This window comes from Gastrolobium bilobum, unplaced genomic scaffold (assembly GCF_033153095.1).
Source record: "Gastrolobium bilobum isolate Gb01-03AN ecotype WA unplaced genomic scaffold, APGP_CSIRO_Gbil_v1 utg4848, whole genome shotgun sequence".
In the NCBI taxonomy this organism is placed as follows: domain Eukaryota; kingdom Viridiplantae; phylum Streptophyta; class Magnoliopsida; order Fabales; family Fabaceae; genus Gastrolobium; species Gastrolobium bilobum.
This window is the reverse complement of record NW_026899359.1, coordinates 456,809-481,108: the sequence shown is the minus strand read 5'-3', so window position 1 is coordinate 481,108 and position 24,300 is coordinate 456,809. Positions and strand designations below refer to the sequence as shown.

Genomic DNA, 24,300 nt, shown 5'->3' with positions numbered 1-24,300 from the left:
CATAGTGACTCGGATTCGAGTATGATTACAAAAGAATTAGGAAGTTCACCTGGTTCATGTTTTTAGAAAAGGAAATAATTGTGCAGATTGACTTTCTAAATATCCTTTAGACTACTATCTTGTTGAGAATAATTTTTGTGTTTTTTCAAACCCTCCCCTGGTATTTAGCCTTGGTATTGGGCTGATTTGTCTTTGTCTTGTAATTTCAGAACGATTTTATTGAATTAATCTCTTTGGGGCGTAGTTATTAACCCCCTTAGATTAAAATAAATGACAAATCAAACAAGACTGCAATTGTGTAAGAATACTACTAGTGGTGAGTTGCAGTTGAAATTGTATCTTAATTTTTACTTATTTATTTATTTTTTTGAATAGAAGAGTTATACATATATATTTAATGATAGTATTATATTATATTATTTATTTGATTTAACATTTTTGTAATTGTTAATATAAATTAACTCATTAAATGAGATGTTAATTAATATAAATTTAAATTTATTACATAAAAAATAAAAAAAAAATTCTTGTTTCATTCAAGTGTTGTGAAATGTCTAATGGTGCATGGTGTTTAACTGATTTATTTGTTTTTCAAATTATTCTATATCTAATAATAGAAAAATGTTTGTCCTGTCTAGGCGGATTGGATTAATTATAATAAATTTGATGATTAAATCATAATTGATTTATATAATTAATATAATAAGGCGTAATAAAATTGGACATAATTAGTTAACACTTAATAAGTTTAATCAGTGTCTGAACTTTAAAACATTGATATAAATTTACTTGACATAAAACCTGTCAAAATAAAATAATAAAAAAACACTGGATTACATAACAAAGAAATGAGTTAGATTTTGATGCATCAAGGGTAAAACTATTTTAATTTGGTATGCATTAAAAGTCCAAATAAATTTTATATTGATATTTAACAATATTTTGATACATCATCATTTATTATTATTATTATTTGTCATTAATTAAAATAAAAAATAAATAAAATGTATAAAATTCCATATATGTCATACTATGTAATCACAAATTTATAATAACGTCCTCAATCCAAATTACAAGCAAGCAGGTTCTCTACTTTATTGACAACTAGCTAGCTACGTCTCATCTGCAGAAAATCCATGCCTCCAAATCCTTGATATCAGATGATCCTTCCAACCAAAATTACTTAAAAAACAAACACCTTTCGGAGTGCCTCAAATAGAAATATTTGCTTATAATGTTTGATTCTTTAATTTATTTATAGAATTAACATTAAACTGCCAAACATGAAGAATACAAGGGAATATTTGTAAAACAAGATAAACCAAGATGACCATAGAAGATGAATAAGTTCTCCAGTTTTTCATTGGGTTCGTTTTGTACGTCCTATGAGCCATAAGATGTCACTACCATTGAAGGATCTTCTGTGGCGTCCAACCTTCTTGGTACTCTACATACAAAGCCACTCACAATCAGAAATCCATGACAGAGTGATCCCAATTTATTATGCATATCAATCATCAATGTGTCACGAACAGCATATAGAGTACACACTTACTTGGAAATGAAATGTAGGATTTGGAACCTTTGTTAAGACTGACAAACCGTCCCGAACAGGTACTGCTATTTTTTTAAGATAGGGAGTGGAAAAGAAAATTATGTTAGAGATGCAACCCCAAAGAAAAATTATGCACAATAACAAAATTAATTTTTTTCGTTTTAGTAACATAATATGTTACCCATGGCCAAATTGTTATTGTGTCCGTTAAGTGTAGCTGTGGTTGGAGTCAAATTCTGAGCTGGACGTGGCTTGTAGGTGTACATAAAAAGTGGCAAATCTTCATGTGCCTTGGGTACATGATTATCCTCTATCTTTGAAGCAACTTGACTTTCACTACCTCTGCATTGGATTTGAAAAAAATCAAACTAGTATCTAAAATATCTTTCATTTTCATAGATGAGTGTGCCATATTAGGCATAGAACACATTACATTGTCACGTCTGCGAGGGACCTATTTTTTTGTGTGTATGTGTGTGCATAACGTCACTGTTAAATTATTAAATTCTTGAGGATATTGAGTAATGGAGATGTACCTTATTAACTTTTTACTGCTTGAGCTCCCAAGGGGAGGAGCTGATCATGGAAAGCAATTGAAAAAAATAAAATAAAACATGAATTAATTAGATAAATGGAAAAAATGTTAATGGTACAATGTAATTGATTTAAATTAGGGTGGTAGCGCATGAAACATTTTACTTGACGATAAATAACGCGGATGGAATCTTGGCACATTCTCACTCCATTGCATTCTTGTGAGGCCAGCTTTTCGAGCATATTGTTCACACGAGACAAGTCTCTATCAAGAAGCATAATCTTTAATTAGATATCGTTTTTGTTAAGAAAAAAACAACAAATGTGTTGAGCCTGATGATTTTTAAATTAAGGCATTTATTTAGGCAAATTCACAAGTTTCATATATATAAGTAACATCCTATTATCTGCATTCGGGATTTGTGCAAAGCAATACTAACTTGTTTTAGGCATTGGATTCGTAACTCAGCATCAGAAAATGCATTTGTCTGAGAAATAAGACCTTCGAGATTGGCCGAGACGTTTCCAAGATGATCAACAACAGTGACCATGGTCCTGCAAATGTAATCTTTTGTGTTCTCCAGCACACTGCGACATTTTCAAATTCCAAATTGTCACGTGTCAACATATACAGCAAGCACGGAAAAAAGTAAGAGGAACGAAACAGCAAATAAATTACCAGACTTTTTTAATATTCCGAGGGTGTTAATTTTAATTATTTACGTTTGGTATAAGATTTTTAAAAATTTTCTTGAAATTTTATTTTATGTGTAAAATTTTCTGAATACCATCCAATCTTAAATTTTCATGGCATAAAAAAAAGTAAATCAACATTTCTAGAAATATTTTAACCTACCAAATAACTTTATGATAACATTTTCAAAAATCATGATTTTCGGATATTTTTTTTTTTTCTCATTTACCAAATGCCCCTAAGAGTTTATTCCACTCCAAGAATGAATCATGCACATGTGACTTGCTACTTATTTGTGCTAATTTTCTTTAATAATATTTAATTATTTATTAATAAAAAGAGAATAATAAAGATTAAATTTATAATTATTTAATCCACAAGCTCATATATCATGCAATTCAACCTAAAAGTTTAGCATATTTAATAAATATTATATTAATAGTTTTATTTATATTTTTTTAATAATTCAATCTAATTTATTAACTTTTGAGTTAACAAATTAATTCATATGGCCACCAAAAAAAAAAAAAAATTCAAACTAAAGACAATTTTTTATAGAATGTTATTCGAGTCTACCAAATTTATCAATTTTTGAAAGGATGAAAAGGTCATATAACAATGACCTTATTATTATGGATAGTAATGAAACATGCTGAGTTGAAACTTGAAAGTTGAAACAACCAATTATACTTCAGGATTGACTCGATAAAAATAAGGTTTGACTAGAGAGGACTCACTCAGTCTTCTCTTCGCTTTTCGAGAACGTAGTTTCACAGTAATCTGCAGCATTGTGTAGTTGACACCGAAGTTCTCTCAGTTCCTGCAACCACCATGAACAACGATTCAACTTTTCTGAAAAACTAATATGACATAGCTGAGTATGAATATGAACCTGAAGAGACTTGTCAAAGCGCAAGCTTTCTTCTGCCTCAGCATCAGCTTCTGCAGGTTTTTCATGGAAAGAAGACTTGAAATTCATCTCCATGATATTGTTACTGATTCTGGGGATGAAATAACAGTTGGGGTATAGTGACTAGTGAGAATAATGCTTGTAAATATAAGCTCTAATAACAGGTTTTTCTGAATGAGGCTTTCGTTTTGTTCAACTAATTATAAGAGGGAGAAAGAGGGTTCATGCAACTTTTGGAGGCTCGTGATATGGTAGAACAAACAAAACTCCTTATAAGCACAAAACAGATTCTGCAACCCTTGGCCAGTCAGCACACACAATATAGAGGATGATGACAAATAAACAGTTTCAGTCCCGTGATATTCTGTTTCTTACCTTTTTGCATTACTAAATAAAAAAAGAAAATCATTGTCTCATTTTACATGAGATTATCTCATGTTTCTCTCACATAAAAAGCTGTGTCATCACTTTTTTTTTTAATGGATAGTGGATTCCACTATATCATCTGTGTATGGTAGGAGATACTTATATCCAACGGCATAATAAAAATAGAACCCAATAAAAAAAGGCAAAGTAATGGCTCAAAGTTTAATGTAATGACAGACCCTAGTCCCTACCAGCACTTCATTCGTTTAAAAATTGACAATCATGTAATTAACAGTAGCTTTAAACTACTCAGTGAGATTGTCATCTGAGTTTTCTGATAAAAACAAGTTACATACATGTCGATGCTGTTACTTTTTTTCTTTTTCTTTTTTTGGTAAATCGTCGATGCTATTACTTAAATAATGCTGAGGAATTCGAAATCTATGATTACTTGTTTCTTTATATTTTAAAAGGCACATGACCTGTTGGAGAGCTTATTGGGTATGACTCAAACAGCACGTGCACATGCAACGCCTTCATGTGAGCGTGCTCCCCTAGTGCTCCTTAATTGAGTGAATGGTTATTATAAACAGAATATGGCAATGAATAACCTCAAAAAGTTTAGTTCCGAAAAGAGTAGTATATGAAAGGAAGAACTAACGATAGTTGTTCTTACTACATGACTAGAACATAGAAAACTAATAAACCATAAGGAGTAATCGGTAGGAGAGCGGAAGAGGTGGCTTGGTAGAGACCAAACCTCAAATATCAACAGCACACAAGTTTTAAAGTCTTGGTCGGTACATATTGAGTTACAAACTAGCTGACAGATTGACCACGTTTATTTATATGTTGTCTAGTAAGGTATGCTTCATGCAGATGCTTTTTGTTCAAATTTGATTTAATTATGAATTGTTAACATGTTATAGAATCATGACAAAGAACCGTTTAATTAAAACTTCAAGTTATTTTACAGCAGTTAAAGATTTACTTTTCGTGTCTAACACTACTAATTTCTGTCACTCGATTGATGTAGGTTAAGTCATTGAATACTGCTAACACTTACTTTCCGAAGAATGTTTTTTTTTTTTTTTGCTAAACAATTAAACTACTAATCAATCTCTATGTCGTCTCATGTGCGAGCAGCGATTAAAAAGTTTTGAATGGAAAACATTATTTTAAATTAGAATTTAGAACTACACCTTAACCTTTATATTTCTCCCTGCAATATAAAACTAAATTGGAGCTTCAGACCGGTCCTCTCAGTTAATTTTCCAATGTATAGCTCAAGATAATCAACTCAACAGGAAAGGAAACTTTATATCTGAAAATCAATGGTACAACCACCAATCAACTCTGGAGCCTCAATTTCAGAGAATATGGAGTTATAATCTGAGGATACAGATGCTAAAAATGTATCTCTCAGATTTTTGTACAATTCTCGAGGTATTTCCTACATTTCTTCGCTGTTGACAATATTATGATGTTGCAACTCCTTTGCAAACGCAATTCTAGTAGCTGACCTTGTTCATTCCCCATTTTGCAGGGGTTTAGAGTCTAATGAAAGGAAGGGAAAGGGAGGAGGGCGTCAGTATAACTTCCAAGTTAATTCATCAAATTTATATCCAATGTTAATTTTCTACAAGGAATAACTTTGCAAATTGCAATAGATAAATAATACATGAAGTGATTTTTCCCAAGTATAGAATACAAAGGTACAAGAGGACGAATTGGGAGCATTCCTAAAGCTACTTCTTGATGACAAAGAGGTCACCGGTTCAAATTTAGGAAACTGCCTCTTCACAAAAAATTTAAAGACAAAACTGCATACAAGGATTACTCTCATTCCTATCCTTGCAAATCAGGGTACCATGGGGAGTGTTTTTTTCTAAAATAGAATAGAATACAAATGTAGGCATCAAGTTGTGAAATCGTGCATGGATGCAAAGCAGAAATGAACACTGAAATTAACTTCAACGGATGATTCTGAAGTATGTCATACTGTAATAGAAATCTTCCTAGTCATCACAGATGTATATAAGGCTAAATGACACTTTCATGCAAACATTATCCAAGGGTCATAGCCTCAAAGTTGAGTATAGTTAGGAGGAAAGCTTAACCAGGGAATAAATATTGAGAAGAAATGACAAGGACTTAACAAGATAGATCATTTCCTTTGTGCTTGAGCTACCCTCAGTTTTTTAAAGTTACCAATAATTAAGTTAAAAAAACTGGTAACTCCCTGAGAAGTTCATGGCACTCTGATTCCTTTTGTATTTTTTCGAGGAAATGAAATGAAATTTCTATTTTTCTTTCTATTTGTATCAGTACAATTCAAAACCTCCCCTAATCCAATTAAAAGGGACTTTGAGGTAGAGGATTTCAGCCCTTAGAACAAAATGTAATATGAGGGATCTCAATTGAGAAGATGTGACAGTGCATGATAAAGGAAAAGAAAAAAAAGCACACAAAAAGAAACCCTAGATAAACATACAAAAGAAAGACTATCAAAGTTACATGAACCTTCCACAAAGGAAGAACCAATCAAGTCAATTTTGTGTTTTCTCTTCACCTCGACACAAGCTTCCTGTAAAAAATGAGAGCAACATAAATTTAGTGAGTAACAAGTTTTCATATTTTATTCCCTGATCCTGACTATCTGAACTTCCAGTGCTTTTAGAAATTACACATCACAAGTTAGCTGAGTGTATATTATAGTGAATCCAGATGTACTTACCTATAGCATCTGTTCTAGATTAGAGCATATGTTATGAACAGTTAATACAAGAAGCATTAGAGAACCTCTGGAAAATTATGAATTTTTACTATATACTATGTACTTGGATAATGAATTAGTTTCTATTGCTTATAGTTTTATTGTCGAAGTTTAATTTTTCTTTTAGAAATGTCAGTATGCACACAAATCATGATGTTGATATCAGTAATTTCATTGAATTGAAACAATACTGAAGACAATATATAGTTATAAAAGTAACCATGTAAATGTGAACCAGATACAATCCTCAGTGAGTGTGCCAGCAACTACCTTCAGATGTTGTTGAAGAATCTTTGCAAACCGTGTCTAGTTTAGCACGGGTAATGCACAACCATCGTCTTTCTGATTCATAAGTAAGCTCTGTTTCAATTGGTATATGCCAGTGGCCCTCCTCTGATTCCTGCTACCACAATTGCCATGTTATATTTCCTTCTTTCTTTCTTTCTTTCTTTCTTTACATCGATATTGTTTCAACTTCAGAATTATAGACAAAAATATAATATAATTTGTATTCATGTTCCGGCTGTTTTGGAAAAGTACAAGAGCTTTCCAGTAATATATTTCTTACCTGAATTACAACAGAACAAGAAGGGGGCATGTGAAACTCTGGACCAGTATCAGAGAAACTGAAGCGTACCTAAAATTTGGAAAAACAGGGATTCCAATGTTAAGAATAACCTATTCGTAAATTGCAATCAAAGAAAGGAAAATGAAGCCAAGAATTATACATAATTAAATCAAAGACCATAATTTAAACCTTATTTCATAAATATATACAATCAGCATGACAACAAGAACAAAGATCTGACATAAAAATTTTCTTTCTAAAGAGCTTTCTCACCTGATGTCTTTCTTTCCATTTGGGGAAGAAGTCATTTCCTAGAAGTTGAAATAGATGATCTCTCATCTCATCGTTGGTAACAATTAAGCATTTAAATTTTATAGCTGCATACAGCCAGTACCTGAAGCACAGGTTAGTAAATGAAGCATTTTGACAATATATTATCCCATTTTGTTCTTACCAGTCATCATTTGATCCAGTAGGCGTTGCATAGAGTGCATCAGCATTATTCCACTTATCAATTAATGCCCTATTGATTGGTTCATCCATTTTGTCTCCTTTGATACGCTTATTATGCAAAATAATAAGCGGAAACTTCTTTGAAGGGAGCTTTTGGCGTATTCCATTGACAACAGAATTGATCTAAAAGTTTCACCTCAGAAGAAAATAATCAATGACCAAAATAAGAACAACATACAGAATTAAAAAAAAAAAAAGAGAGAGACTATTTTCCACATTCAGTAACTTGCCTTGGATGGCATGAATCTCCTTTGGCCGAAAAGACCTACATTTGCAGCATCTACCACCGCTTCAAAAGGTCCATGGTAGTCAAGCCATTTCTGCAATTCACAATTTCATATATTCCATTTCATGAATCAATAATTAGATCACAAATAATGTGCATTATTCAAGTTTCTTACTTGAAATTTCTGAAAGTTTGAATTTTTCTCTCGCATTATTGCAATGGATGCAACTGACTTGGCAAAATTCTCAGTTTCAATAGGATCAATATCAATAGTGTCCAAGTGCACCCCACAGCATTTACACATTCCATCATTTCCAATGGTTGTATGAAGAACTTCCCATTTTCCCTTACCCAACCAACCTTGCCCATGCCAGCCCCCACCATTATTTTCTATTGCTTCCATTATTAATCTTTTATCCCATTTTCTTTTCCCTACTCTCGAAGCATGTTTGCTATTAAACCAATCAATAATCAAATATGCAGTAGAGGGTGAGACTTTCCTTACGTTACTTCTTAATTTATGCAACACATAGTAGACCTTATCACCCTTGCCAGCTCTTATGCTCACTCTTAAGAGTGCCTCCAACTCAGGTTCTTCAGGGTAGACACCATGTTCCAGCATGTGCTTTTCAACAGCAAATGCTTTATCTATTTCTCCATCATTGCAATAGGTAGATAGAGCAGGACCATAAGACCTTAACCTAGGATTTATCCCCAAGAACTTCATTTGCTTCACCATCTCAAAAGCCATGTCACCATCACCCATTGACATGGCCATTCTAGCCACAGATGTCAAGGCTGCTTCATTCATTTGGACCTTATCCTGACACATATTCTCATACACTTCAAACCCTCTCTTTAGTGCATATTTCTTGACATCCTCACTCACCAGGATCCCTTGGTCTTCTTGGTTGCTTGAAACATGTTTTACAAATGAAGAATCATTTGTAAAGGGGTTGGCTTCTCTCTTCTCCGATTTCTCAGAGGCATTCAAAACTGGATTGTCCAACATGGCATTACTAAAATATCTGTCTTTTCTGTCTATTGATCCACATTCAGTGAGGTCCTCGCTAGTCACAACTTCATTGGATGAGACTAATGCATTCAAAGTTCGAGCACCACTTCCACTTTTGGCTGGTTGAACGACACCAACAGCTGCAGAAGAACAAAGGTACAATAGAACTGTGTATTGGTGTTGCCCCAATTTGACACCTTGTGACCTTGCTGAATCATACAAGGACAATGCTCCCATAACATCCCCTCTTTTAGAACACATATCCAAAGCAACCCGCAACTTCGCTTGTGGGGTATCCTTATTCTTCTTGTCCACCAGATTTTCATTTGGCTTCTTCTTCACTCTCTCACTAACCCTGTAACTGCTACTACTAGCTTTTGAGTCCAAAGAAACCCTTCTGGAGAAGCTCCTAACGGACACAGTTCCAGTTTTGTTTGTTTCATTGCAATTGATGGTGTTGGTTGAAGGCCAAGTAGATGAAAAACCGTGTAAGGTGGTTCTGAGAGAATGAGAGAAAGACAGAGATTGTTGTAAATGTAGAGTGTTCAAGTTTAAGGTAAAGGTGGCCATGTGTGGCCGTTCCCTATCCGATCTTGATATGCTTTTCTTTTTGTTATCTGATAACCTAAGCGACAAATTAAATTGATTTAAAAATGAAGTTATTTTAAAAAAGGAAAGAGTTTCTTTTCTAATAATAAATAAAGTTATTTTTTACAATCGTAAAATGACGTTTTTTTAAAATTTAAGCAGGGTATTTTAAATATTTTATTTTATTCTTGTGTCATAAATTTAATTATAATATTTTTTTTAAAATCTCAAAATAATATCATTTTAAATTATAAAAGATAACTATATTTTATCGTAATCTCAAAAATGGATAATGTCCTAAACAACAGGCCACGAAGTAAATCACTCAACCGATAAATCATTTTTCATCTTTAGAAAAATAAAAAATAATTGATGTTAACTGAAATGTTGAATTAACCTTCATTGGAGTCTTTTTTTCCTTGTGGAATTTGTTTCTTCGGTGGTGTACTTTTAAATTTAGATTCCTAATTCTTTAATTTTTTTTGGTTAGAATACATCTTTATGCAGTTAAGAAAATGGTTTGATATTTAATCGAAGCTAAATAGCTCAATTGACAATTAACAGTTATTGAGTTCATGCGTGTCTAATATCAATTGACCTTAAATTGATTGAAAATGCGAGTAACAACAAATTAAGGATGCTCCTCCAACAATGGATAATGTGCCGAAACGTCCATTGTACTTCGAAACTCATCAACACAATTTCTAGAATTTACCAAAGTTGGAATATTGGCTCCCTATATAAAATTATTTTGCACATACACGAGGGTTATGTTAATAACTTTAAAAAAGAAAAAATTAAATAAAATTCTGCACCTGACTATAGTTGGTTGGGAACAATTTTTGCTTTCATCGACATTGATACAAAAGATTGATAATGCAAACCAACGGGTTGATAAAAAAAAAAAAAAAAACACCACCAACCAACGATTCCACCTGTGTCAACCAAGGATGCAGAACCTTTGCAGTATGTAACAATGAATTCCTCAAAGGATCATAGACTACAATATCGTATCTGGTTTGACAATGATTTAAAAATACCATAGAACTGTAGTAATCAGGGAAACGCTGACAAGTAAATGGATTAAATCCTCAGATATAATGCACTTTAATGCATTATTAGTTGACAAAAAAACTCATCCAGAGACTAGACAAACCAAATAAAGATATTCCATAAACATATGAAGATATCATGAATCAACCCAATAAGTAAGCAACATCAGTTGCAATGCATGTTCCTCAAAGATTTCAGATGAAGGATCCTATGTCAAATACCTCAACATTACAACAAAATGAAATCAAGAACATGAGCCCTTGTCCGCCATCAAATGGAAATGCTACCTTGTAGCAACTAACCTCAGACAAATAACGTCATAAAGGCATGGAAATACCTGTAAAATAGACAAACAAAAGTATTGCATAAGTTCTTTCCGTTCAGCTATTAAAATTGGTACCTCAATTTAGATGGAAAAAAGTGCTATGTAGTATGTTCAATTATCTTACCAACTAGGTGTTTTAACTTTTAAAAACAATGATTCCTCAAAAATCTACACTGAAGTGATACTTAAATCAAAGCTAGCTATTAACTCATTCAGGCTACTTTTCTCCTTCTAACAAAATAATAGGGGACACGGTGATATTTCATTTTGTTGAGCTACAAAAAATAATTTTGTATAATTTGTCTTTCTGTGGCATGACGTATCTCTAGTTAACACTCATACTGTGGGAGTCACTTCAGCAAAACTTCATTAAAATCGTACCAACATGATTTATTTTGGCATTTTTTAAGTCATAATTCATAATGCAACTATCATAATCTTATTTCTGTGATATGACTAACAATGCCTTTTTATTCTTTTAATTATAGCATTAGATCCAAGGCTTCCAAAATTTAAAAGCAAGGGCTCAAATGAAAATGATACGCCCAATTTATTAAATAATTTAGAAGAACTCTTTGCTCCTATCCCTTGGTTTCAGCACAAAATTTTCCTGGAAAACATGCCTCATGTTCAGTTACACCAAAATAAATTCTATACAAATCTAAATACTTCCAAATTCCAGGTGCTGATAATATGGGATAAAAGGGAAACATGATGGATATAAAGTTCCTGACTTACTGTTATTTGCAGGGTTGAGGGAAGCGTATGACCCATTGTGTGCTGATATGGTATATACTATCAGAATTATACAATGAAGCTCTACCTCTAACCAACATGAAACTAATAGTTCGGTCATACAAACAGGCGAGGAAGCATTTTCAAACATTATAATCCATGTCTTCTTGAAAGACTAATTAAATCAGGCCTAGTCATCCAAATTATGATTCAAATTCATAAAGCAATGGGCAATAGAGTTTTAAACTAAGAGTAAGATTGTACGCAATACAAGATATCAAGTATTTAATTTCCCATTAGAGTAATTAAAAAAAAAAAAAAAACACTATCCACAATTGAAGATGCAAATTGTGTGCAGTGCTAAGAGTACTGGTAGAACATTCTTTTCCTCAAATTCCATGTCGCATATGTTGTTGTTATGCCACAAATCCACAAACACATTACTCAAAACACATCAAATATCATAAAAGAACGCACCTTGAGGAACCAATCCCCAGCCCAGAGACTCTATGGACAAACTTGATACTAATCGAGCCGAAGCTACCGCGCTATGCAACGGCATCATTGATTCGCAGCTACCCAACTCCACTGGTAACCTAACCAACCAAATTGCAAAAAGTATAATTAAAATAAATGAATTACAAAATCCCATTTCTCAAAAACGAAACTTTAATGTAAAAAAGTAATCTTTTTATAAATGGGTGCATCGAGAGTCTCACCGGGAAGTGGGAGACAAGCGACGCGCGGTGGCAGAGAGAGGAGGGGTGGGTTTGAGGTGGAAAAGGTCCATAGAAAGTGATGGTTTGGTTAACTTGTTATGAGCATGAACCTGTAACCGACACGACAACCTACACAAAACCTTTGATGTCGCCATTGTTGTTCAGTTCAGCTCTTCGCGCTGCCAATGTAACACTATGTAACCTTCGCCGCCACTTTGCTTTACCAGATTCCTCGGTCCTCACTGCAACGATGTCGTTTTGGTACAACATATCCATTTATTTTATTTCTTCTTTTTTGGCAATTTTCTCTTTTATTTGCAAGTTGCAACATCTTATCAGAAACATTCATAATTTAGAAAACTGCTACTCTACCTCCTTTCTAATAATTTTATTTTTTTGTTTTGGTATCCTCCTTTCTAATAAATTAATTACAGTTATACTTCAATTTATATAGATTATAAAATTATTTAACAAAGGATTAAATATTTCTTTTGTCAAAATGATCTCATCATAGAATTAGGAGAAAACAAATTTAATTATTAAAATTAATATATCCTTAGAAAAATTAGAATTATAAAAATATTTTTATTCGGATCTCAAAACGACATTATTTTACGAAGATAACTTATATCCGGTTACATAATAAACATTAAACCTTTTAACAAATGAGTGAAAAATAGAATTGGAAGTGTTTACAATTCTTTACCGAATCTCAAAATGATATCATTTTAAAATAACCATAAATAAATTATTTCATGAGATAGAAGAAACATTAAATTTATTTTTTTATATAATTTAATTTATATAAAAAGTTGATCCTTTTATATATTTTATATTTTTATTAATAGAAGAAAGTTTAAGTGGGGTTAGACACCTATATTCCACCATTGTCAGCGAAGACCTTCCAACATCTTTAAGGATTTTTGAGAGGGATTACGTATTACCCATCAGCCAACGGGGTTTGAACTCACACTCTTATGAAGTACGGGTCAAACTTTTAGCCAATTGTTGTTGCCTTTATATATTTCATATTACTATAGGTAAATTGTAACATCCTCTTTAACTGGCTAGCATAAAAGATATCACATTACTTCTTAAATCTTATTTTAAATAAAAAAAAATGAGAATTATAAAACAATAAAGAATACGAGATTCTAAAGCAGCGAATATAAAAGAAATACCCTTAAAATTTAATTATATATTAAACAATCAATCAAGTTTACTAGTACATATGGAATAGGCTAGATTATATCATTATCTAAACTGAAAGAAAACATTTCTACTTTATTGGGGTAGAAAACTAAAGTCACTCCACATGTACACAAAATCACTCTGAACTTTATATGGTCCTCAATGTCTTTACTTATGGTGCTTCATCCTACTCCAAAGATACACATACTGATATGCTTACTTTATGAAAAGGTTATCATAACCATAAACACACATGAGATAAATCTCAATAATATTAAAAATTTCAAACTATAACCAATCCAACCACGTTACAAGAAAATATCATCTCTCAAAACATGTTTATAATAAGAAAATAATAGTAGGAATAACAAGCAGAGAAAGGAACATGTAACCTTTAACTGAAACTATTAAAGCCCAAACTTTTGTGGGTCTCTGCATGTAAAATGTTCTATTTGACAGAGCTCAAGCCAAGTAAGAGGTCCCTTACCTTATTACTGTCTAAACCTAAACCTTTGTGAGCCAGTTCACATAAAAAAAATCATTCAATTAAAGATTGCATATTTCGTTAGTATTCATTTGGTACTAAAAGAATTCTTTAGTTCTATAGTCTTGATTCTCATCATTCTTATAACAATATGTGCATACACAACAACCAAAGTTTAGAAAATAAAATCAAAGGGTAGAAGATAACACCAAGGATAGAAGATAAAAGAAAAGAAAAGAAGAAATAGTTTGTCAGAGTAACGACATCTTTACAGCTTTTAAAGAAATAACTTCAAAATACCAACTTTTAATATAGTAATAGATTAAAAGAATAAAATTAGGAGAATGAGATTTTCTCCAAATATTACCTTTCCCTTTTCTTTTCTTAGAGGTATTAAACAAGTGATAGAAAAGAAAGAAGGTGAACGATAGAAGAGAGAGAGCCAAAGCTTATGTACTTCTTGAATTGTTAGAATGAATTGAATATTTTCAATATGAGCGGGCTAGTCCCTTATTTATACATTTGAGCCCAAGTGGGCTAAATTAACAGAATAACAAACTAACTGAAATTGGTTTAAAATAAATAACTAAAAGTCATTGGACCTTTGTGGCTTTCATCTCCCTGCAAGGTGAGTGGGCTTGGGAGGCAAGACCCGAAGCTTGGACTTAAAGTCAACGAATTGAGTTGTGGGCACAGCCTTTGTGAGCTCATTTGCTATTTGATCTAGTGCTAGAACATGATGCACTGAGACAGCTCCCGAGACGACCTTCTCACGAACAAAATGGAGATCTAGTTCGAAGTGTTTGGTGCGAGAGTGGAAGATATGGTTCACGATGAGGAGAACTGCAGAGAGATTGTTACAATAGATGGATGGAGGACATGGTACTATGATGTGTAGCTCAGAAAGGAGAGATTGAATCCAAGTGAGCTCAGCATCTATGGTCGCGAGACAACGATACTCCACTTTGGTAATAGAGCGGCTGACCACATGTTTCTTTGAGGACCATGTGATCAAATTGGACCCAAAGAAAATACATAAACCACTTGTAGAGCAGCGATCATCCAGATCGGAGCCCCAATCGGAGTCACAATAAGCCACAGGATGGAAGTGCATGGAAGGTTCAATAGCCAGACCATGTGACACGGTACCACTCAGGTAGCAAAGTATGCGTTTCACTGCTTTCCAGTGTGTGTCGAGTGGGTTATGCATGAACTGACATGCTTTATTGATGCTAAAAGCTATTTCAGACCTCGTCATATTATACTTTTCCCTCATACAATGCGTTCGGTCCATAACCTTTCCCTCTTTTGAATTTTCTAATTGAATACTCTCTTGAACTAAAAAAGAATATTTAAATATTATACTTTTATTTAATAAAGATTATTTTCTCATACAATAGGAGATAATTTTCTCATGTTGTAAGATATCGAAATTCGTACTACTTTTTTTTTAACAAGTGATGAACCCCATCAAATGTTGTGTCTATTATATGAGAAATGCCACTTCATGTGGCATGAGAAAAGAGAAGTCCTTTATTTAACTTATGTATATTTCACTAATTATATAATTCTATTTTATTAACATTAATAATATTAATAAAATGCGTTGATTATTTTAAAAATATGAGATAACAAGAAAAAAAAATTAGTTAGTACATGATGTATTTAAGAAAAATTATCAAATTGTAATTAAAATATAATTTATTTTTTTAAATAAAAATATTTTCATGTCATAAAAGAATTTATTTAACATATTAAAATAAATATAATGTCATTTTTTATTTATACTCTGTATATAAAGTAAGAAAAATATATCCCGGTTGTTATAAACAAATGAAACAAAATAAAACCATATGATTATTAACTCTACACTATAATTCATACGAAATATATTTAACATTTTTAACCAAACATTACCTTTGAAATATTTTAATTAATTTTTTTTTCTTGACGTAAAATAAAATAATTCAAAGGTGCAATAAATATTTTTCTATTAAATTTAAAATTCATAATCATAAATACGTGATTTAATAATCTGTAGAGTGCATGTAGCCAGATATAAAGCCATACGTTGTATTTGCAATTGCAAGCAATTTCATGAAATTCTAGTTCAATCAAAGTGTCTAGCCTATGATAACAAGAAGCCTACTTTTTTTTTTTTTTTTACCCAAAAAAAAAATTAAAAACAAAAATCTCATGAACAGAAATATCTTGTAGTACAGAAATACTGAAGACTCGGTGCATCATTTACTCAATTTGAAAAATATAATATATTTCTTTTATTATTTTACCTTTCTTTGTATGTTTATTTTTTCCAAAACCATCACCCTTTTCTACTTTTAATAAAGGAATACATACTCTCCTAGCACCAAAGATCTGCTCAACGAATCAGAACACGAATGCAATTATTGCTTTGAAAACACACATGTAAAATGAGCATATATAAATTGGATAAAACCAGACCTTAAAAGAACTACAATTTATAATGCGCTCTAGGTCAAAGTGTGAAATTCTTTTTATATGAATACACTATTGAACAAAGCAAAAGACAGGGAAAGAAGAAAACAAAGCACTAGAAAGGCGAATTACGTTACACTGTTTCTTTTATGAAATTACAAGTTTGTAATGTACAAGCTATGTCGAAGCTGAACAAATAATTCAGATATATATGAATGACCGAAGTTAAACAAGAAAATTGATAAGAAAAAATTGATCCTAGTTGGATTAGTGGTGGGCCTGCATGCTTGACACCAAGCCAGAAAATGAAGAATGGCAGTATTTATATATTACAAGAAGTTCCTGCATACCTTCACAATATTCTTCTAATTTTTCTTCCAATGGTATCTCTCCTCATCTAAGTTAGACTCCTTTCATATCTTTTTTTCGACTTTCAGCTTAGTTTCCCCATTTTCAGGACCAAGACTACCAGGGACCAAAGATGTTGAAGTAATCGTGCTCTTACTTGTTGCCGTGGGTGGAACAACAGGTTTGGCAACACCATTACTAGTGGCTGCCTGCTTATGCACTGTCTCAGTACAGGCGTTTCCGGTGCCGATGATGATTGGGTCCTCTTGAGTCTCTAATTCACTTCTGGCTAATGAAGAACACTTCGTTTCTGAAATTGATGCAAAAATACATGAGATATAATATGTTAAACTGTATAATATACAATTATACATTTTCTGCCTGATTATGGCACACAAATTTTAATACTTTTTTCTACTATGGCGATTAGAAATTTCAAAGCCATTTCAGTTGACATAGCTAAATAAAGTAGGCCTGACAAATGCATTAATAAGTCAGTAACAGCTGGCTATCTGTTTTATTTATGTTCCAACTGCAGAGACGGCCATTTTCTATCCATATTCCATATGAGGTGTTTAAGCAAAATGAATATTTTTGTGTGAGCAAATCAATGGAATCTGAATAGATTGGCGTTTAGCATTTGAAAAATCATGTACGGGGATGATAACAAAGACAAATCAACTAACGGAAAATAAATAGCAGCAGCTATTGAGATGTTTGTCAAAGTTAGGAGGGTTACTTGCCTAAATTGAAAGTTGAGAGGGTCTATTTTACTAAAGTCCCAAAGCTAAGAATGGGTTTTCATGAAATTTTACCAAAGAAAAATTATAATTAGAGGAGAGGAAAATATTAACTTGCCGTTTATTTCTCCCATAGTGATAACCCTATTAAGAAAATCTCTAAATTTCGTCAATACAATCCTTTCTTGCTCTGCATAGACCTCTGTCATCCCTTGTCCGTGAGGCAATTGCGAAGATGTGTTGTTGCAAGCATGGGCCATTGACCCAATAGGGGATGCAGCAGTCATGAATGTATCTTGCTCATCACACATCAATGCTAAAGTTCCAGGAGACATTGGCCCCCCTTTTGGGACATCAGCATCATCTGAACTGGAATTATCAGGGCTGATTTTATCTGTTTGGTTTGCACTCGAACAATCGTCAGCCATGGCTTTCTCAACATCAGCTTCCTTTTGGCTTGGTAATCGCTCTTGAGTTGAAGCAGCAAGGGAAGTTTCTGTCTGATCTTCTCTATGCTTATCCATTAAAATTTTCTGGTCTGGTCATATTAATAATAATAATTGGTGAGAGAAAATTAATTAATAATGTACATTGACAAGGCTGATATCACTTGGTAGATGACAACTAGAATCATCAATTGAACAGAAAACTACAAGGTTCAAGCCTAAAAATTTAGAAGCACTAAAAGGTCACTTTTTAAAATAGAGGTTTCTTAAGTACTCTAATTTTTGTATACCCCAGCATTTCGACCATTGGATTCTATCCAAAATTAGACAAGGAAGAATGAAAGATCCTTTCTTGGTTAATACCAGTCCATTCACACAAGGAAGAATGAAAAAAAAAAAAAACAGTAACGGTCCATCCCAAACAAATAGCACAATTGATGATTGGCAATTTAAAATGTCAATATACCTGTAAGCGTCTTTGCGGCTTGTCCAGATACTAGCACCAGAACTGAGCACAGCTCCTTCAGGTGCTGTGGTTGTATGATGTCTGCTAAAAGAGACCTTCAACAGTAATCAAGTTAATAACTAAACTAAGTAAATATATCTCCATTTCATGAATTTAACTAGTCCTACCTATACATAAATTTTGAAGGACCTAATGTTGCAGGTCCAACACGAGCACCTGGGATAGGAGACAAGGATGAGGAAGGTGCTGGACTTCTGACATTGTTTGCCTGGTAAATAATAGAAATGTATATATAATTTATGACACTTCAGTATATAAATAGAGCAATAAAAAAGTCCTTAATAGCTTTCACTCTTAACTGCAGCAAGCTAATATGAACTAGCAACTTAGTTTCTGAATAAGCATTTTCAGACCAGAGGTCAAGTCATCATGGTATCGAAACAAAAGATTTGCCTTATCTCTATTCATTCACATTTCAAATTAGAAGTTGACACTGTTATTTCCATCATTAAGCAAATATGGAAGCTCAATGTGGTGTACTTAAGCCATGAGAACCTCTCAACCAATAGGCTAGTCTTTTTTGGGATGGGCTCTCCTTATGGACTTGAGTTGTAGTAAATGGTGCTTTCATTGAGAGCCAGTTGACATGGAAGGGCGGAACTGAACGGGGAAAAAGTTCTAAGGAGGTACCAAAGAAAGGGCTACTTTGAGTGAAACCCTAAACATGCACCTTGAGAAGTAAAAGTCAGATCCACTCTAAGTGGGCAGAAAGAATGGGCCACCGCAGACACTGGCTTTCAGACGAGTGTTCAATGTTATATCCCATGTTGAGCAAATATAGAAGCTTAATATGGTACTCAAGCCATGTGGCCTTAACTACCCAATAGGCTAGCATTTTGGGATAGGCCATCCTATGATCAAGTTTTACCTGTTGCCCCAGCCTGCCAATAAATGGATCTTAGACAGTTGGCCTAAAGAGCAGTTCCTGATGTTTTCTTTTTTCGGTCACTGGCAGCAATGAATAACCAGAGGAACCTATAGCTCCAGTTACGGAAACATTTTCTGCTTGCTGAATATACGCCATGTTGTCATATTGATTGCCATGTTATTTAGATGTTGACACTGATTATGTCCCACACTAAGCAAATATGGAAGCTCCATGTGGTACTTAAGTTATGAGGCCCTCCCACCCAATAGGCTAGTCTTTTGGGATGGACTCTCCTTACGGAGTTATAATAAATGGTTCTTTCATTGAGAGCCAGATGACAAGGAAGGGACAACCTGAACCTGGAAAAAAGCAACCTAAGAAGGCCTGACCAAAGAAAGGGCTACTCTGCCATAAACCCAAAATCTATACTAGACGAGCAAGAGTGAAATCCTCTCTAAGGGGGCAGCAAGAATGGGCCGTTAGAGACACTGGCTTTTGGACGAGTATATAATGTTATATACCACGATGGGAAAATATAGAAGGTTAATATAGCACTTGAGCCATGAAGTCCTCCTACCCAATACACTAGCTTTTTGGGATAGGTCATCCTATGGGCTTGAATCATATTAGACACATTGGACCAAATGAAAGGGAGCCAATATCAATTTAATAGAAACTCAAAGTCAAATCAAGTTTCAATGCATCTTTCAAATTTAATTGGGAAAATTGGTCTACTCCTAATGGGGAAAATATTACATGACTTTAAAATGCGAAGTCAACTGGATTAACTGTTCTCCATTTCTCCAATTTAATGACTTTCCCAAGTTAAAACAAAAATCCCTGAACTACTCATACTATGATCAAGTTTTACCTGTTGTCCCAGCCTGCCAACAATTGGATCTTTGACAGTTGGCCCAAAGAGGAGTTCCTGACCTTTTCTTTTTTTTGTTACTGGTGGCGATGAATAACCAGAGGAACCTATCGCTCCAGTTATGGCAGCATTTGCCGCTTGCTGAATATACGCCATGTTGTTATTATGATCTCCATGAAACAAAGCCTGCCTCTCTTCACTTCCCTCAAAGTTTTTGCAATCCATGCATTTACAATTTTCAGAACAAAGAATGTTGGCTTGGAAGCACTCACAGTACTTCTTGAGGCACCCAGATTTTTTACAGTGGCACCCCTTATTGTGCTTTCCCAATATTAAAACTTCCCCAGCCTCCTCCTACATATATTTTGAAGTTCACAGATAGTCAACAATAGAAAAACCAAAGACATTTTGAGAATACAAAAAATAGAATAAAATTGGAACACATTTTCCAATTTATTTATTTAGACTATAGAGCATATATAAAGGAATTTGCCAAGTATTTTAATAATAGGCTCCTGTCATACCACAATTTTATACCATCAAAAGCCCAACTTCTTGTGCAGACATATGTGGAGCCTTGGCACAATGGTTGGTGTTGTTGCTGTAAACCAAAGGTCACAAGGTTGACTAATGTAATCAACCTATCGTAACTGAAAGGTAACGGTGCCTACTATACACCTTTCACTGGACCCAGCGCAGAGCTGGAGCTTTTATAGCACCGGGCTAATTTTTTTTTTTCATGTGATCAAAATATATCACCTATCCGAGTTACATCTAATTAAATTTTACCAATTATCATCGACTTTCTATCCTCATGTTGCTAAATTTTAAAAAAATGTAAATAAGGAAATAAAAAATGAAATGCATTGGCTTCTTCAACTAGGAAATTTTCTAGGAGATACGCAAAAGAATTTATCTAAATTATGACTTTTTGAAAGGAAAGAAAATCAACATAGTGACAGGTAGGGGACAAAGACAACTAACACAACAAGCAAGAATATTTAATATCAAAGAAATTTGACTATATTTATGAAATTGTAAAACTAAAAAAGGGTTCTTTTAGTTATGAACAAAAGGCCTAATTCCATAATTATGGAATGATGCATCTAATGGAATACAAACTTATACTATGGGGGAAAAAAGTCACCCGAGCAAAAGTGACCTCCCATCATAATACAGAAAATATCCCTTTTGCACAAAAACTACAATGAACCAAAAGAAAAGTAATCAAAGAGAAAAAGACAAATGATTTGCATCAGCAGATCACAGCGAAACCTGATAAGGTTCTAATCAATAAGCACTATATCTTAAATTGATCTCAACATTAACAATATAAAACATGACACCCAACAATAACCGATAGAAAAAGTTAAACCTACATACCCTGCTTTCACGTGTTGCATGCGGGCTGCTTGCAATTTTTGGCCTGAATGCATTTGGATTGCGTTCTAAAGTAGCTTCAACAGCTTCTCGTCTAGCAGCTTCATTTTCGACATTGTTATAACAATTTACACAGTTGCAACCATCACAATATATTCCCGATGCAAAACATTCACAATAACTGCTCAAGACATTTTGAGCGTTAGCTTCATACAGCTTAAAGGAGCAATAACAAGTGCAGAGAGAAAGTGAGCGACAATTTTGCTTACAGCTTTAAGCATCTTGAGTGTTTACAATTGCACTGCTTTTGCTTCTTTGGAGTAACATCTTTCATTTCAAAGTTGGGTCTTGATCTTGATTTTGGAGATTCTGGTTTCCTGAATAAAATAAACGTTAATTGAAGACCATAAAATTAAGCTCAAGTTTTGACATGAAGATCAAAAAACGAATAGCAACTAAAATTAACAAGTATCTCAGCTTAAAAGAAAATTCAAAAGATACTAAATTAACCAGAAAATAAATAGGAAGAGAATGACGATGAGCCTGAAAAATTTGTTAATCGCAAACAAAAGCAAGGGGCATGCATTGGAAGTATCACATCCTGCACACAAAATTGGGATTCCCATGGCAGACACACCAATAAATAATTTTAAACTGAACCAAACAGGAAGGAAATAAATAAAGCAACTCTACTATGTTCATGAACTTACAATCTCAGAATTTCCAAAGGCTACATTTTTAAAAGAAAACAATATCAGCTTTTTCATGTCCTTCAGAAATGAAAAGAGTAAGCAGGTAGTATTAAACGACTCACCCAACCCTCATGGAAGGAAGAGGAGGCACCGGCGTCAAAACCACCTGCTGCTGTGGTTGTGGCGGCGGCTGCGACTGAGGGCGTTCTGACAAAGGCGCACCCGCCGGCATACCGGTGGTGAAATCGAGCTGCCTGGCAAGCTTCTTGGCGGGAACATCGGAGGGCGGCAGTGCAGGTGCATGTGCAGGAGCAACCGCATCGGATGATGCATTCTTGGAAGGGAAATCACCTTCCTCACCTTCACCCATCGGATTCAACAGCAACAAATGAATTTATCAAAAAATAAAAGAAGAACAACCTTCACTTCATACACCGATTACACTCTGAAAGTGATAATAATAATCATAACAATCCCCAAGATTATTTTTTGAAAAATGAAAAATCAGCTCAAATTAAGTGAGTTTCAGATCCAAAGTGCAAAACGGCAGGCCACTGTGCAGCTCCAGAATCAAGACACCAAGCTTGGCGAACTGTGCCCGCAATTCGATCCGAATAACAAAAATCACACCAACAGAGAGAGAGAGAGAGAGAGAGAGAGAGAGCGATTGTCGAGAGAGAACAAAGAAGACGCTGCAATTTGCAGAGTGAAAGGCTACAGCGGAGAGATAAGAAGAGAAGAGAAATGAAGATGGATTTTTTTTTTTTCGTTTTTTTTTTTTTTTTGTGAGTTCGGCTTCGCCCCCTCCTTCTTCTCCTCCCTCTCTCTCCCAAGCTTTTGAAATTCAATTTTTGTAAATATTGAATGGTCAGATCTCCCCGTACTCTTCATCGTGCGGTCCTTGATTAAAGCACCCATCATGCGGTGTAAATTCATAGAAGAATCACTCACCTTTCCTTCTGAGCCGTTAGATCAAACCCTCATTAGAAAACCATTTTTCACGAGTCAATAATGTCAATGACTCCTGTGAACAATTATCGCCTGCGGCTACCACCACAATTATGGCCTGCGCCATCATGTTGTGACTACGTGATTGGCCAGATCATCACATAAGATCAATGGGTTGTTTCAAATAAAAAGAGTAAATAAAGATGGGAATTTGGCGTTAAATTCACAAAAAAGAAGAAGGGGGAATTTGGCGCTAAAATAAAGGGGTACCAGCGAAGTTGTTGACTTCGGAGAGCAAACCTTTTTACGGTTTATGCCACTTGCCCTGTCAATTATGACGCAGTATCGTGGAAAAAAAAAATGTGACTGAGTGATTGAGATGGTGAACAAAATAAAACGAGAACCCAATTATAATTTCTTACACAAGGTAAGCGGCATTGGGAAATTATCAATAATTCTTCCGATTGTTAAATATTCATATTCTTTAAATTTGATTTCGTGTTACAGTTTTCTCTTTTCGGGGACCAGTAGAAAAAATGGTGATCGATCGGTAATATATTATAACAATCAATTAGTATTATTATTAATATTACTACTAATCAATTTCACCGTTAGGTCGATTATACTAACTCAACGGTTATATTTATTTTTATCTTTGTACGGTTATGATTCCCTATATTTAATGTAAAAGCATTAAATATGAGAAATCATAATCATACAAAGATGAAAATAAATATAAAATATTAATTATCAAAAATTATAACAATACAAA

At 33.8% G+C, this 24,300-nt stretch overlaps 4 protein-coding genes across 8 annotated transcripts; all 4 read right to left on the bottom strand.

The window, feature by feature from the left end:
- Positions 1 to 1,344: 1,344 nt before the first annotated feature.
- Positions 1,345 to 3,768, bottom strand: LOC133289886 (probable protein ABIL5). The gene is made up of 8 exons (XM_061487912.1): positions 3,676 to 3,768; positions 3,521 to 3,603; positions 2,530 to 2,677; positions 2,255 to 2,354; positions 2,092 to 2,131; positions 1,737 to 1,897; positions 1,556 to 1,620; positions 1,345 to 1,447 (listed from the first exon to the last, which is right to left on the bottom strand). Exons 1-8 carry the CDS (start codon positions 3,766 to 3,768, stop codon positions 1,361 to 1,363), a joined length of 777 nt encoding a protein of 258 aa, XP_061343896.1. The 3' UTR covers positions 1,345 to 1,360.
- A 1,622-nt stretch (positions 3,769 to 5,390) lies between these two features.
- On the bottom strand, positions 5,391 to 9,729 carry LOC133289861 (proteinaceous RNase P 1, chloroplastic/mitochondrial-like). 3 transcript variants are annotated; one of them, XM_061487877.1, is made up of 8 exons: positions 8,318 to 9,729; positions 8,147 to 8,236; positions 7,858 to 8,039; positions 7,677 to 7,797; positions 7,404 to 7,472; positions 7,106 to 7,238; positions 6,583 to 6,646; positions 5,391 to 5,616 (listed from the first exon to the last, which is right to left on the bottom strand). In XM_061487877.1, exons 1-7 carry the CDS (start codon positions 9,725 to 9,727, stop codon positions 6,609 to 6,611), a joined length of 2,043 nt encoding a protein of 680 aa, XP_061343861.1. In that variant the 5' UTR covers positions 9,728 to 9,729; the 3' UTR covers positions 5,391 to 5,616; positions 6,583 to 6,608. The 3 variants fall into 3 exon arrangements, 2 of the variants coding, with proteins under 2 accessions (XP_061343861.1, XP_061343860.1); XM_061487876.1 differs by lacking the exon at positions 5,391 to 5,616 and having other exon boundaries at positions 6,187 to 6,646; XR_009748541.1 differs by lacking the exons at positions 5,391 to 5,616; positions 6,583 to 6,646; positions 7,106 to 7,238 and having other exon boundaries at positions 7,405 to 7,472; positions 7,677 to 7,780.
- An 894-nt stretch (positions 9,730 to 10,623) lies between these two features.
- On the bottom strand, positions 10,624 to 12,807 carry LOC133289883 (protein NUCLEAR FUSION DEFECTIVE 6, mitochondrial). Of its 2 annotated transcripts, XM_061487907.1 has the most exons (4): positions 12,578 to 12,807; positions 12,336 to 12,454; positions 11,862 to 11,903; positions 10,624 to 11,135 (listed from the first exon to the last, which is right to left on the bottom strand). In XM_061487907.1, exons 1-4 carry the CDS (start codon positions 12,730 to 12,732, stop codon positions 11,116 to 11,118), a joined length of 336 nt encoding a protein of 111 aa, XP_061343891.1. In that variant the 5' UTR covers positions 12,733 to 12,807; the 3' UTR covers positions 10,624 to 11,115. The 2 variants fall into 2 exon arrangements, with proteins under 2 accessions (XP_061343891.1, XP_061343892.1); XM_061487908.1 differs by lacking the exon at positions 11,862 to 11,903 and having other exon boundaries at positions 10,630 to 11,135.
- Positions 12,808 to 16,827: 4,020 nt separating this feature from the next.
- On the bottom strand, positions 16,828 to 23,376 carry LOC133289853 (protein tesmin/TSO1-like CXC 5). Of its 2 annotated transcripts, none has more exons than XM_061487863.1 (8): positions 22,703 to 23,376; positions 22,158 to 22,265; positions 21,892 to 22,069; positions 20,509 to 20,862; positions 18,877 to 18,977; positions 18,710 to 18,804; positions 17,916 to 18,335; positions 16,828 to 17,367 (listed from the first exon to the last, which is right to left on the bottom strand). In XM_061487863.1, the coding sequence occupies exons 1-8, from the start codon at positions 22,948 to 22,950 to the stop codon at positions 17,123 to 17,125; spliced, it is 1,749 nt and encodes a 582-aa protein (XP_061343847.1). In that variant the 5' UTR covers positions 22,951 to 23,376; the 3' UTR covers positions 16,828 to 17,122. The 2 variants fall into 2 exon arrangements, with proteins under 2 accessions (XP_061343847.1, XP_061343848.1); XM_061487864.1 differs by having other exon boundaries at positions 22,158 to 22,257; positions 22,703 to 22,788.
- Positions 23,377 to 24,300: the final 924 nt, after the last annotated feature.

What these genes read in the sequence shown, in the direction of transcription:
- LOC133289853 (XM_061487863.1), bottom strand. Translation starts at nt 22,950, where the DNA reads ATGGGTGAAGGTGAGGAAGGTGATTTCCCTTCCAAGAATGCATCATCC. An exon ending in CCTTCAAAATTTATGTATAG is followed by an intron (nt 18,805 to 18,876) that starts GTAGGACTAGTT and finishes TTACTGTTGAAG; the next exon opens with GTCTCTTTTAGCAGACATCA. An exon ending in CACTATGGGAGAAATAAACG is followed by an intron (nt 17,368 to 17,915) that starts GCAAGTTAATAT and finishes CATCAATTTCAG; the next exon opens with AAACGAAGTGTTCTTCATTA.
- LOC133289886 (XM_061487912.1), bottom strand. Translation starts at nt 3,768, where the DNA reads ATGGAGATGAATTTCAAGTCTTCTTTCCATGAAAAACCTGCAGAAGCT. An exon ending in TCCGCGTTATTTATCGTCAA is followed by an intron (nt 2,132 to 2,254) that starts GTAAAATGTTTC and finishes TTCCATGATCAG; the next exon opens with CTCCTCCCCTTGGGAGCTCA. An exon ending in ATCCTACATTTCATTTCCAA is followed by an intron (nt 1,448 to 1,555) that starts GTAAGTGTGTAC and finishes CTTTGTATGTAG; the next exon opens with AGTACCAAGAAGGTTGGACG.
- LOC133289861 (XM_061487877.1), bottom strand. Translation starts at nt 9,727, where the DNA reads ATGGCCACCTTTACCTTAAACTTGAACACTCTACATTTACAACAATCT. An exon ending in CAAACTTTCAGAAATTTCAA is followed by an intron (nt 8,237 to 8,317) that starts GTAAGAAACTTG and finishes TGTGAATTGCAG; the next exon opens with AAATGGCTTGACTACCATGG. An exon ending in AATGGAAAGAAAGACATCAG is followed by an intron (nt 7,473 to 7,676) that starts GTGAGAAAGCTC and finishes TCCAAATTTTAG; the next exon opens with GTACGCTTCAGTTTCTCTGA.
- LOC133289883 (XM_061487907.1), bottom strand. Translation starts at nt 12,732, where the DNA reads ATGGCGACATCAAAGGTTTTGTGTAGGTTGTCGTGTCGGTTACAGGTT. An exon ending in CTGGGGATTGGTTCCTCAAG is followed by an intron (nt 11,904 to 12,335) that starts GTGCGTTCTTTT and finishes ATACCATATCAG; the next exon opens with CACACAATGGGTCATACGCT. An exon ending in CCTCAACCCTGCAAATAACA is followed by an intron (nt 11,136 to 11,861) that starts GTAAGTCAGGAA and finishes TCTATTTTACAG; the next exon opens with GTATTTCCATGCCTTTATGA.